The sequence below is a fragment of the Pectinophora gossypiella genome, chromosome 13, assembly GCF_024362695.1.
Source record: "Pectinophora gossypiella chromosome 13, ilPecGoss1.1, whole genome shotgun sequence".
NCBI lineage: Eukaryota > Metazoa > Arthropoda > Insecta > Lepidoptera > Gelechiidae > Pectinophora > Pectinophora gossypiella.
Window position 1 is genome coordinate 6,602,429 of NC_065416.1, and position 13,471 is coordinate 6,615,899.

A 13,471-nucleotide genomic window follows, 5' to 3' on the forward strand; every position below is an offset into this window, starting at 1 on the left:
ATCCTTGAAATTTTAAAGTAGGTAGGTACCTACCTAATCAATCAAATGCAACAGACAAGTTTTAATAGAGGTCTTTATCCTCATTTCAGATCGACGATCCAATCCACGTGATATCGATGCCCGACGAGGAGACGATGCAGCAAAAGCCGCCGGATTACGACAGCGTGGCGGGCGCGCCTCCCACGTACGACGACGCCATCAAGCTGAACCCGGCACGCCTGCTGCCGGCCACAAGCAGTGCGGCACTGGACGGCGCCGGCGTTGGCGCTGGCCTCGCTATGCCCGGCGTCGGAGCAGGTCTCGCCATCCCCAGCGTAGGCGCGGGCCTCACTATCCCCGGCCAGCCCGACGATGCTCGCGCCCCGCCGCCGCCCGCGCCCGTGCACCGCGCCCACATACAGCCACACATGCAGCCCCACACGCAGATCCCCAAGACGCCTCCACCCCCCTACAGACCGCCTCACGCCATCAGATGAAGGCTGTCCCGGACTGTGTTACTTTAAATCGACTGCTGTTTCATGTGATGAGACTTGTAAATAGACTTAGTTTCGTAACGCGTCGCCGTCGATCTCGACGCCGGCGCCGCCGCGGTATTATTATTATTGTACGTACATATCCACGCATGGAACGAACGTTTTTGTGTATTTAGTAGGTCGAGCTTAGGAGCGATGCGTACTTATGTGATATTAAGGAAATTATCATTAGTTACTTAATATATCTACTGTACATACGAGGAGTTTTGTAAAATAGTTTGTTATCATAGTCTAAGTGAACGACTTCTCTTCCAATTAACGTGAATCGTATGATCTAAATGACTAGAGGATAATCGATAATTCATACTTAGAAGCTGTAGTAGCACTGTGCCATCCATAGCATAAAGATCCTGTCATGTGTTAGCACTCATACTTATACTTTCTACCATTGTCAAATGTATACAATATTAAATTGATGGTTTGTTCTACGAGCATTAGTCAAATACGTCCTTTAGGTTTTTGGTTCTAGTCTACAAATGTTTACTCAATTATTAGTTTCTGAGTAAACACAGGCATGCATAATTAAATTTGTATTTGTACATACTTATTGTGATTGCACAACGCAAGGTCGCTCTACGGCGATGCTCTCACAACCGTTGCGCCAGAACGAACATTACTTGAACGCATGAGTGATTGCACTTGCACTGAGTGTGTGATTGTATAATTATATGTCTCAGAGTCACTGGGCATACTTGACTTTGATGGCACGACGTTATCAACCAAGTATTTTAAATACAACACTAGCCGCTACCAACGTTCAGTAACCGGAAATGTGTTTATGTACCTCATTTGTCTCGACAGGCCCATTTCAGTAATTTCGACTAAGTACTTTCTTATAAATGTTTGGAATGTTGTGCAAAGATTTTACAGTAGTGCAAATGCAATAACTTTTAATCATTTTTACGACGATATCAAAATGTAATTTTAAGAAGGAAGCTCAGTAAATAAATCGACTAGATCATACATAGGCCTACAACGATCAGTAGCAGTGTCTATTATACGAAAAAAATATTGTTTTTCAGCACTGCCAATGCAATCCTATCGAATAACATGGTGACTGCAGTTGGTTTGGAGTCGCATATTACACAAAAATAACAGTAAAACATTGGCAATTTCCACATGTTTTGTGTACTAGGCCTAAGTGACCATTCAAAGAGCAATACTAGAATAACTTACAGTTTTTCAAGCGAGAGCTTTTAATAAAAAAGGGACCAATATCTACTTACGTCACCGCGTCGTGTGGCTATCTTTGTAACAACTCGAGAGATTGTAAATCCAACAGCGCGTGCCTGCAATTTGTAGTGTTTTACAATGCTGAAGTTGTGCATTTATTATTTGTACATTGTACAAAATAAAGGAAGATGAGAGTGTACATACAAAATAAATGTTGTTGTAAAAATAAAAAGATCTTTTTATTTAATTTTAGGCATCCTTGTAACTTTCTTAAAGTTCATCAAAGATACAATGTATGATCCCTCGTATGAATGTATACCTAACATACTTGGTTTTTGCTAACAATAAGGGACTTTCCTCAAAAACAATGGCGCTTGGATTTTTCCTTCGATTTCTAAAATTTCATGGATATCAGACATATGCATCCTTTATCTTTGTTTTTGAGGGTATAAATGATGACCCTTTTTATTATACCTTTACTATGCCTTTATCAGTCACTTTTAAAACCGTGTTTTACGAGGAACGGAGGTCCGTGTTGCTGTATCTAGATAACTTCAATATTATCTAACTGGTTTAGGTATTTTATCAGAAAAAACTATCAAATACTATCTGATTTTCAATTTCTAAAAATTAGAGCTGCTGTGTTTCATTTTTGTTTTTTTTTTCATTCGTGCAAGTAATGCCATCTGTTATCAATTATACATTATATTCAAACCCAACTGTCGAAAACGTGAACGTGTATCCGAACGTTAGAAATCGAAAGGAAAGCGTATGGTCATTCCTTTTTTATTTCGATATCCTAGTTCGAGAAAAAATAAAATAAAGATATTTTATTTAAAATAAAATACGAAATACACTGGTATATTCGATAACTTATTGATTGATGAACTATTTATTACATCCAACCAAAGACATTTATTACATCTGTACTTCTAGTAAGATATTTATCAATGAAATGACAATACCTAATTTTTGACATTTACATTTGACAACAAAGGAAAATAACGCGAAGCGAAGTGGGTTTTATATTAACTAAAGTTTAATAACTATCTATGAGAAATATGCCGGTGGGGCTAAATAGTCTTACAGAGGGATGGCTAGAACTAGAAAGCGACCCAGGATTGTTCACACTGTTATTAGAAGACTTCGGAGTAAAAGGTGTTCAGGTTGAAGAAATATACGATCTCCACAAGCCTTTAGAGAGCCCGGTATATGGATTTATTTTCTTATTCCGTTGGATAGAAGAGCGACGGTCTCGGCGGAAGTTCGTGGAGCAAATAGAAAGCTTCGTTCGCGATGAGGAGACTATAAATAATATATTTTTTGCACAACAAATGGTGCCGAACAGTTGTGCCACTCACGCATTGCTGTCGATATTACTGAATTGTCCTAACCTTCATTTAGGTGAAACATTGAGCAGACTTAAGGTAGGTATCAAAGCGTACTTAGTTTCACTTAATTTATAGTAGTATCAGCTGTTTATTAAATTGTATGACCATCAGCATCACACATTGGGAATGAACCCTGAGAACAAAGGCTGGGCCATTGGTAACACCCCTGAGCTGGCCTGTGCCCACAACTCTCACGCCATTCCTCAGGCAAGGAAAAAGACTGACAAAAATGCTGGAGTCTCCACAGGTCGTTTTACAGGTACATACACTTCAGTCTTAACCTTTCTGTCTAAATATACACCATTCTTATAACCAATAAGAATGTAATGACATGAAAGGCGACCCAATAAGAATTTTAGATATATCTTATTGGACATATAAGTTAATAATTTATTACATTTTGTTAATGAAAATATTTCTTCAAAAATATACAGGAGAAGCTTACCATTTTGTAAGTTTTGTGCCAATCAATGGGCACTTATTTGAGTTGGATGGGTTGAAGCCGTATCCAACAGACCATGGGCCCTGGGCAGCGGACGAGGACTGGACAGACAAGTTCCGCAGGGTGATGGCTGAGAGGCTGGGCAGAGACGCTGGTGAGCAGGTGCATGATATCAGGTTAGTTTCTAACTAATATGATATAAAACCTGTCAGTTATCAGTTCTAGCATACTTTGGTACTGCATTTTTATGACTTATATTTATTATATATTTGAGACTGACACCAGGGTTGTTGCGGTTGGTAATCCATCTCACAACCCACACTATAGAAGAGAAGATTTGAGACTTTTATGTCTTATTAAAAAGCAACTTACTGATATTACATTTACTTATTTATGAAATAGGGTAGTTTCCAACTAATCAAATCAGTTACCTTTTGTAAAATGTCAAAACAAGAAGTTACTATGGAATTTGTATGAAAAAGTAACCTGCGACATCATTGAAGGATGTCACAAAATTTCATTTTTGTTCATTAAAATTCATAAAAAAGTTAAATAGAAAAAAGAAAATGTTTTTTGTCGCCTTTAAATCTGTCTTTATTTAGAAATCAGAATTTCATAATTTATCTTTGTCCTAGGAATTTACCCAATTATCAGTTCAAGAGTAGAAAAGAATTGTTTACCCTGATATGACATTAGTTTAAATTACACTTACAATTTCATTTTACACTCTGTGTTATTTTTTTTAAATGAGTTAGTCATTCAATATAATTTTCCAATGGCTGTTATTTATTTAAATTATCATTTCTTCTTTTTAAGGTTCAATTTAATGGCAGTTGTACCTGACAGAAGAATTGCATTAACACAAAAATTGAATACTCTAGAGATGAATCAAAAGAGAGTTAAAGAAGCTATTTCCAAAATTGGTAAACATTTAAGACATCTCCTTGCGAAAGCTAGAGAACAGACTGGTAAGTGGAGTGGTAGGAACAAAGTTTTAAAAAACAAACTATTTCAATTCCTAATGAGATGGATTTATTCTCTTTTTTATTTATAGTAGTCCACTATTTAACTCAATGACTCAACATAGTTTGAATTTTTTTTTTATTGTATTGTGTTACTTTTTAAATATGAAATAAACCAATATTTTGTAAATGTTCAGTTTTCAAATATGTACAATAAATTACTTTTAATTGTTAAGATGAAGAAAGAGGAGGTCTTTCCCACCAGTGGGATCTTGTAGGCTGGATCAGATTAAATTTATTTATTTATTACTTTTATTATTATTACAGAACTTGGAATAATACCTGAAGGTAACAATGAGAATGAATTAAACGAAAACATAGTGCAGATTAGTGAGGATACAATACTAACAGCACTAGATACTTCACAAGTACAGATGTACAATATAGACTACACTGACCCCATAACCATAGAGATTGGAGCTCTCGACAGACCCCACCAAGATAGTAGTATTACTTTAGGTAAGTTTAAATAAGTGATGGACCATTATATGGGCTGATCACCAATTGCCATAATCCATCTTAGTAGGCATCATAACTGATAGCAATATTTTTTTTATTAATTGTGAATTGGTTCACCCCATTAGAGACTACAGGCATGAGGTGTATTTATGTAAATTTAAATACATAAGTAGAAATGTAATCATGCCTGTATTCAAATCATTGGCCCTGTACGAGTATTTCATAGTGTGTAAGTCTGAACAAACAAATAGTAATTACCATAAAATTATCTGTTGGAGAAAAGTTACTATCTTAATAATTGTAATTAATTATCTATTTTCAGTTGACCTTGTTGAACAGGGCACACCAATGAAATTTATCACAATAAACAGAGATAATCAGATAATTGGAGAAGTAAGTATTCATTATTTTAATAATTACACAAATTATTTTAATTATTTCACTTTTGATGCCAGAGATTATTCTCAGTAGTCTCCTGTAATGTTCCCCGGGTTGACAACTGGGTATTTTTCTCCCCACTTATCACTAGGGAGGTGATAATAGGGTATTTTTTTTTCTTATTGACAGATAAAAAGGATTTGGTTATATAAGAAAAGGGTTGGGTTAGTTAAATAAAAAGGCTCGTACAGTATTTTTTGCATGATACTTGAGCAAAGAAACAGACATACAACAGTTTCATGTAGTAGAAAAGAGACAAGGTATACCTACCAGTTGGAGTGGACGAATTGGGAATCGCCCGGCTGACAATCGGGAATAAAACTCCAACTTGAATATCACAGTTTCAATTTATCGAATCAAAATCTAGACATCAATTTACCGCGCGCGCCATAGTCAGAAGAGGATGTGAACCGCGCGTAACGTGGCTTCAGATTTTAATATAAATACTTTATAACAATATATTATATTTAGTTATACCCGACGTCCACAACGGCGTTGGTGAAGAGCAACGACAACCCGGTCCTAGTGTGCTGCGAGACGGAACCAGACCAGCCGTATAAGCTAAAAAAACTACTCTTCACACATTCGGAGCTCAACACGTTGATGAGCTGCTTCGTCACCGAGGTGCAGACGTGCCAACAGGCCCTGAATGATGAGAACGATAAGAGGGATATGTATAAGGTTTGTAGAATAGGACATATAAAGGAAAATAAAACAGTGTAATGTTTTGCACATTTATTTATTACTATTAGCTAAAAACATCATCATTACAGGTTTCACTTAACCTAATGCGGTAATGATAGCGATATTATAAAGAAAGAACATCAAAAACAATCACAACAACAAAAATCAATCACAACAATCTTACTTGCGACATAGTAGTTCAAACGCTATTCTCTGGAACTCAGTCAGTGAGCATGTGAATAGATCTAGATAATGTGATATTTCATTTATTATTTCAATGGCCCTTGTTAACGAACTAAACTTACGCATGTTCGTCCTAGCTACCGGTATCTTAAACAAATCTGCTCTAGGGCCCCGTCGAAGTCTGCTGCTCGGTACCACTATCTTTAATGATTCTAACATGGTGATATTAGTGAGTTTTCCTCGAAAGACTTTACACACGTATTTCCCCAGAGCAACATCCCGTCGTACCTCTAATTTATAGTAACCTACCATACCATTTCCTCTCATGATGTGTCTTCTCTTTCAACTCCAACTCGAACTAAGTTGATTCCTAAACTCTTAAAAAAATTGCAATAGAAATAGGTTGAATCGAAAAAATCTTTATTTTTTTTGTTTTTTATATGTATTGGTTACTTAATTCTTTGTACTCAGTTACTGCTTCCTGACTACGTACTTACGTAGTCGTTACATGACCCAGGACACCACCACGACAGAAAATAATTCTCTGTATTTTTGTAAGCTGGGCGAAAGGTGGAAGGATGAAGGAGAGGCCTTTGCCCTACAGTGGAACAATAAAACATTAATTTGAAGTGTGTATCTATCTGTCCTATAGTAATGTCTGTTTGTATATCCAGGTGGACGACTGCCGGCGCACGCACAACTACGACGAGTTCATCTGCACGTTCCTGTCGATGCTGGCGGAGCGCGGCGCGCTGGCGGAGCTGGTGGCGGCGCAGCTGGAGCGCGGCCGCGGCCCGCGGGGGCGCCGGCGCCGGCCGCGGGCCCGGCCGCGCGCACGCCCGCGCCCGCGCCCGCGGGCCCGCAAATGAAGACTATACTACACTGACGACATAGAGCCCTAAGGAGGCCGCAAACGTCCTGACGCGTGCTCTCGTGTTTCATAGTCGCTGTAGAAATCTACAGTAAAGGTCACGAGAAGGCAATTTTGACACCTGGCTCATAGTAAACGGAAGTCATTATGAAAAATTACTTTATAACTATGACGTGGAGAAATCCTCAAAATGGTCTGGATTATTGATTCAGTTTTAATATAAAAATGGTGTAAGCCCCGCCTCCTCTATGGTTATGGTTTGGCTCGTAGACTGAGCTACTAGTTGATACTTGCTGGACAGGTATACCGGGCTATCATTTTCCTTCCGTCTGCTGACACAAACACTGCTGTGTTTGCAGTAATAAACTGAAAATTTGAAGTGTGTGAGGTGAAGTATGTAGTTTTGAAGTTAATATTATTTAACTCAAAATATCCATTATATGAATGTATCTTCGCTTATCGTTTGATAATTGAAGGCCATAAATGTACTATTTTGTCACTAATCATACTCTATGTATGTCCGTATTTATTTTAAGAGGAATATCTTTTTTTACCACAAGTTGTAGTTTAAATAAAACATAGTTTTAAAAACGATTTTTTATTAGTATACTACGAACAGCGCCGTATTTACATGGTCGTCATATTGTTAGAGAAATGTAACAACAACTTGATTATTGTTTGCTTAGGCACATACTTCCAATAACTTTACGTCCTTACATTGTAGCATACATGAACATAACTCCTTCAGCTCATAAGCCGAAGTGCGCAAAGCGTCTGTTAATACCCGGAGTAATGCAACGATGAATACTTCGTAACAATATTTAATTTAACACACTTTCGAAAAACTACGAACAAGTCTTCATGATTCACATTGGTTATAGTCCATTCAATAGTTTATTCTGCACTGCAGTACCCCGGGTAAAAACAAGACAATTCACAATATTGCTATGTGCACTTGGCTGCAAATCTGACAAATACGACCTGTCGAAATATACGTGCGTGCAATATAACGTTTTTTTGGCAATTTCATAATTTTGTACACCTTTCATATTATACGCACTTTACAAATGAAATATAACTCCGAAAAATAAAAACATCGAAAATCTGTACAGTGGCGCGCCAAATAGGACGCGGATTACCCCTTTCTGAGTCAGTTTTATTGGTGTTAATATCACACGCACCGTATTTCAACCTCGTATCGTTTTGTTCGCAAATGGATTCTAATAATATTATTGCTAATTATATTTAAAGAGCAATCCCAATAAAATAACAAAATAGTAGCTAACAAAATTTCAAAAGTGGTAGGTTTAAAGACGTGTTTTAAATTCGGTAATTTCATCGCGTTTGTTCACTTGGCGCTACTGACAAGTAATTTTACATTAATTAAATGGTAAGGCATCTATTTATTTATTGCATTTATGTATCTATACGACAAATTCTAAATAATGGCTAACATTCAATGTAATATTTTGATTAAGCAGTTCAACATGCAAAATCTCACTGCCGCAAACTATTTATATCTTTTGAATACATTAAAGCCATTACTTAGTTTTACCGTCAAACAATGATGTTATTTATTTCTTAACATAGACAACAAAACAATAATTCATGTAATTGTGATGCATTAGTACAAACATTTCAGCGTAAAGCTTAACAGGTATTAAACTCTGCCCATACTATTACAGGTAATCGCGTCAACAAGGCAAGTAACTCGATGATAAAACATTTTATATCACAGACTAACAGAAATATAATATAAAAGAACTTACAATCCCTACTAGAACACTACACGTTATGGCACTAATCATACTAAATCCTGACACTAGGAGAATAAGAGGCAGTGTGGGAATAGCGGGCGATAGGGACTTGTTGCGCGACGCAACCGAGCTGGCTACACCGACGCCGACAGAGAAATCCTGTTACATTTCAATCACAATATAACGGAATTTCTACTATTATTATGGATATTTCAACAATATACTCCTGCACTAATTAAAAAGAAATAATACTCGACAATAACAATTCATAAAATCATATATACGAGGGACAATTGGCAGTAGCACCAGTACCGTTACTTAGCGACGAGCACGCGGCCTGAGGGTCACAACCGAAACTTATTGCTATTATCACTACTCGATTATACTACTGTGGGTGTCCGTGAACTGGGAGCTTCGACGGAAGCATCGTATTAAACCTACGCCTGCGTGATTTGAGCGAACATCCAAATAATATGCAACATGCATAAATAAACTATTGCACTTTAAGACAATTTATAAAGTAAATCAATTGTTTGATCAAAATAATAAATTTCGACTAAAAAAATCTACATCAAACCTTAGCACACTATCGACTACGGCATACATTCATAGATAATAAGGAACAATATCATCAATCAATAGTTATAAATTAACAACGCATAGAACCATGCTATTACATTACAGGTATTCTCCTCCTCTGCACATAGTCATTACAACGCACCGGAATCCGGTACAATATGTCGGTTATACAGATAGCTACATATATTTGATTAACATTCGCTTATTTCATTAAACTTCTGTATATCCCAATACACAACACACGACGATTATTGACTTTAACAGATAATGAAGGATTGCATGAATTGGCAAATAAATCGTTGCAACTTACTTGTTTTTGCAATATGGGATCGGTTAAGAACGGTTGAAATAATACATTACATTTTCAAGTTACCAAAAATCGGATTTGGGATATCATATCAGTATTAGACAATTCAGAAGTTAGTAGATGTCAAATAGGGACATCCGTAACATTATACAACATGTTGTAAATATGAATTTAGCTTATCCTAACATTGTTCTGGACCTATGGCGTAGTAGCCGGTGGTCCGGGAGAGAATACCTGTAGTGCGAGTGAGTGCGGCGAGGGCCGCTGCGGGGTAGGCAGGCCCTCAACTGTCGGCGCGCGCCTCGGCCGCGTCGGCCAGCTCGCCCAGCACGCCGGGGATCGGTAAGTCTTTCAACTGTCTTTTTTCTATCTCCGCCTTGAACTGCTCGATGTCTTGAGGACTGTAAATACATATATATGTTTAATGATCAAGTTATTAGTTAGTGAGTAAGGTTTATCTACAAACTGATGTTTGAAGTTTACTTTTGGTGAAGATTAAGATTATTTTCTTATATTCGTTATAGTTTTCTAATAATTTCTTGCTCACATTAGCATTCAGATACAGAAAGAGTCTAAAAAGACTTTACAAAGACAATAAGAATGAATAAAAGTACTATTACTGTGACGTCGATGTCGACAACTTATAAAATAGTAGACACATTCTACTAAGAAAGCAATCGCACCTGATTTGCACAAAGAGTATGCCGTTAATAAGGTTGAGCATGTCAATGACGGAGGCCATCCCGGGCGGCTGGATGTGCAGCGGCGCGTGCGGCGCGGCGGCGGCCCCGCGCGCGTACGCCTCCGCCAGCCGCTTCTGGAGCACCACGGCCTGCTGCGTCAGGTGGCGCAGGCACTCCGACGACTCGCGCGTCTTCTCGTGCTTCTCGCCCAGCTGGAAGACACAGGGGTTAGTGTTAACTATACAATAAACTACAAATTAATAGAAACAATTTATGACGTCCCATAATTCTTGAAGGGTTGGGATTATTCGTACGTGTGCGCACGGAACGAATTCGTACGAAAACGTGCAAAGTGCGACTGGCATAATATATCAACTTACCAGCTGTTTATAGATAGAGTAAGTCTCCTTCTCGTGTTGCAGCGCGGTGCGGAAGTCGCCGAGACAGGAGAGTGTTCTGGCCAACAGATGGCGCGCCACAGCTGCCTTGAGCGAACGCGGCCCGTGCGACGCGTTCGTCACGGCTAGCGCGCGCTCCGCAAAGCGAAGCGACAGCTCGTACTCGCCTACAGCATGTAGGATTAGGGCGATGTTGCTCTGAAAATTTTCGATTTTCATTAGAAATATATCTTCAAAATTTCAGTTATAATTTAATGAATCAAAAATAAACTTTCTGTCGCGATCGTCGCAAAGAATTCGCGATGTTTGTGGTCACTCACAACCGGGTAATATTACATTATGTCACTCAGTTTTTACGTCTCAGAGCAAAGCGGACCGTACTTTGGACCATTTTGCTTACATAGCATTCATACGTTCACGTACGATGCAAATTCGTACGAAATCGCATCCGAAGTGCGGCCGGCCTAAATATAATATAAAAATAATGTAACGCGTGTTGTAGTATACTAACGTCAAGCAGCGCCATCTCGGGGTGGTTCTCGCCTGTGACGAGCAGCGCGAGGTAGCGCGCGCGATACAGCAGCTTGAGTGCCGTGCTCACCTGCCCGTTGGCGAAGCAGTACAGCGCTAGGTGCGACTAGAAGGAACCAAACACAATATTTATAATAATAATCTTTATATAACAATAAAAAAACGGCCGCAAAGATGGACTGTATGAGAAAGGGTTGGTTTCCACCAAAGCGGAGACGTACTGTCGCGCTCTCCGCCGCGATTCCTATACGTCTCAGCTTATCTGCTTTCCGTTTTGGTTATTTTTCTTACCGCAGTCCCCCCTGTGCCGTAACAAAGGCGCGCCACCATACACAGGCACTGGGCACGGGGAACTCTCGTAATATACGATCCCGACGACTCTAGCCATAGAGGCAGCCAATCACCTCGCTACACCAATCACCTCAGCACCCCGATACCAACCCCGCCGGTGTGGTCGACGATTCCCCTCATTCAGCGCTTATCACTATCGACCCACTAGGGTCGATTAGTTCTTTCAAATATTCTTCTCAGACGACGCCCTGAGCCGAGGTTCGCGGCCATCTGGGCACTCTCAGGCCTGTTGCCTTAAATTTTATACCGGGTGAGAGCCCTCAGCGCTTCCCATTTGTCCGGCTAAGTAGTTAATGCCATCTGCGGCAAATCTACAATAAAAACTGGGAACTCTATGAGAATATAGAATATACTTACATATTCAGTAATTGTGTATGGATGATCGATGCCGTTGACGCGCTCGGACATGAGCACAGCTTTCTGCTGGTACGCCATGGCATCGCGGTGCTCCCCTGTGACGTAACACAGGCGAGCCACCATACGAAGGCACTGGGCAATTTCCCCATGCATAGCGCCGTACACGTTGTTCAGGAGGTTTAGAGCTTCTGCTATGAGCTCGTGGCCCTCAGTTACAGCGCCCGCCTGGATCTTGTTCTGACCCGTCGTGTAGAAATTGTACGCGTCTGATGCCTGTGAAGGGTTAAGATTGTTTATGTAATGACGTTTCTCTAGAGTGAATGTAACCCTAGACTCGCAAGTTTCAAGTTCAAGTTAGGCAAGCGGTCTCCGGATTAAAACGTATATAAATTAGGAAGATGCTGTACTTTAGCAGCTAAACTGGAGCTTTAAATGTCATCATCATCATCTCCTTAGCATCATCCCGTTTTTCACAGGGTCCGCTTACCTAACCTGAAGATTTGACAGGTCCGGTTTTTTACCTGATAGACTGACAGGCTGGTGGAATACCAGCCCAATACCGGTTAAGTCACATACCTCTGAAAATGCATTTCTCGGGAATGTGGGTTTTCCTCACGACGTTTTCCTTCATCGCTGAGCACGTGATAATCATTTATGATCCAAACATGAATACGAAAACAAATTTGACAATCATTGGTTTAGGCCTGTGCTGGATTCGAACCTGCGACCTCAAAGTAAGCGGCAAGCGCTCTACCAACTGGCTACAACGGCTTTTTAATGTAACATTATAAAAAAAATGTCTGTGGACAACATTCATCAGGAAGCAAATGTGAAAAGACAAATTCGCGGATGCTTAATTTTCACTTAGAATTGGGATATCGCCTGTCAACGGCGTGTTCTGAAAAGTATTGTCAGGTTGTAAAATATAGCGGCGTTTTCCAACATACCCTAGGATTGATATGTTTCACAACGGGGAAAATGTTCATGATGTCTGATCCCGAGAACGACGCCTTGTTCTTATTGTCGAAGTCATACTCGCGCAGCATTATCTGCAGACCCACTTTGAGAGCGAACGATCTAAAAACACGAATACAATTTTTACAATTATTAAGGTTCGGAACCTCAAAAGGAAACACGGAACCCTTACGGATCATTTTGTTGTCCGTCCGTCGGTCTGTCAAGACCTTCTTTGAAACAAGTGGAGGTATCAAATTGAAATTAACATGTATGTCTGTATAAAAATCAAGCACCTAAATCAATGCAAACCAAAAATATGCCAATTTTAGCCTGTTTTTGCATTTATAAAGTTATA

At 39.3% G+C, this 13,471-nt stretch overlaps 3 protein-coding genes across 8 annotated transcripts in view; 2 read left to right on the forward strand and 1 right to left on the reverse strand.

The window, feature by feature from the left end:
• LOC126372248 (uncharacterized protein C6orf132 homolog) overlaps window positions 1-1,938 on the forward strand; it is a 78,058-nt gene extending 76,120 nt beyond the window's left edge. For all 6 annotated transcript variants that reach the window (XM_050017936.1, XM_050017933.1, XM_050017935.1 and 3 more), the window contains one exon: window positions 90-1,938. In XM_050017936.1, the coding sequence (XP_049873893.1) occupies window positions 90-476 (387 nt within the window). In that variant the 3' untranslated portion in view covers window positions 477-1,938. The remainder of the gene's footprint in view (window positions 1-89) is intronic.
• Window positions 1,939-2,698: 760 nt separating this feature from the next.
• LOC126372235 (ubiquitin carboxyl-terminal hydrolase calypso) lies at window positions 2,699-7,748 on the forward strand. The gene is made up of 8 exons (XM_050017909.1): window positions 2,699-3,133; window positions 3,209-3,356; window positions 3,532-3,715; window positions 4,356-4,507; window positions 4,829-5,020; window positions 5,343-5,413; window positions 5,930-6,139; window positions 7,000-7,748. The coding sequence occupies exons 1-8, from the start codon at window positions 2,759-2,761 to the stop codon at window positions 7,192-7,194; spliced, it is 1,527 nt and encodes a 508-aa protein (XP_049873866.1). The 5' UTR covers window positions 2,699-2,758; the 3' UTR covers window positions 7,195-7,748.
• Window positions 7,749-7,778: 30 nt separating this feature from the next.
• The window catches only part of LOC126372215 (clustered mitochondria protein homolog), a 53,506-nt gene continuing 47,813 nt past the window's right edge, over window positions 7,779-13,471 (reverse strand). The window contains exons 19-24 of the mRNA XM_050017872.1: window positions 13,107-13,236; window positions 12,160-12,432; window positions 11,432-11,557; window positions 10,903-11,118; window positions 10,523-10,734; window positions 7,779-10,240 (exon numbers count right to left, since the gene is read on the reverse strand). Coding sequence (XP_049873829.1) covers window positions 10,123-10,240; window positions 10,523-10,734; window positions 10,903-11,118; window positions 11,432-11,557; window positions 12,160-12,432; window positions 13,107-13,236 — 1,075 coding nt within the window. The 3' untranslated portion in view covers window positions 7,779-10,122. The remainder of the gene's footprint in view (window positions 10,241-10,522; window positions 10,735-10,902; window positions 11,119-11,431; window positions 11,558-12,159; window positions 12,433-13,106; window positions 13,237-13,471) is intronic.

Bases quoted from the DNA above. Each gene is read 5' to 3' on its own strand.
- LOC126372235 (XM_050017909.1), top strand. From the start codon at position 2,759: ATGAGAAATATGCCGGTGGGGCTAAATAGTCTTACAGAGGGATGGCTA. The intron at 4,508-4,828 runs GTAAGTGGAGTG...TTATTATTACAG, and splicing joins GAAAGCTAGAGAACAGACTG to AACTTGGAATAATACCTGAA. The intron at 5,414-5,929 runs GTAAGTATTCAT...TATTATATTTAG, and splicing joins ATAATCAGATAATTGGAGAA to TTATACCCGACGTCCACAAC.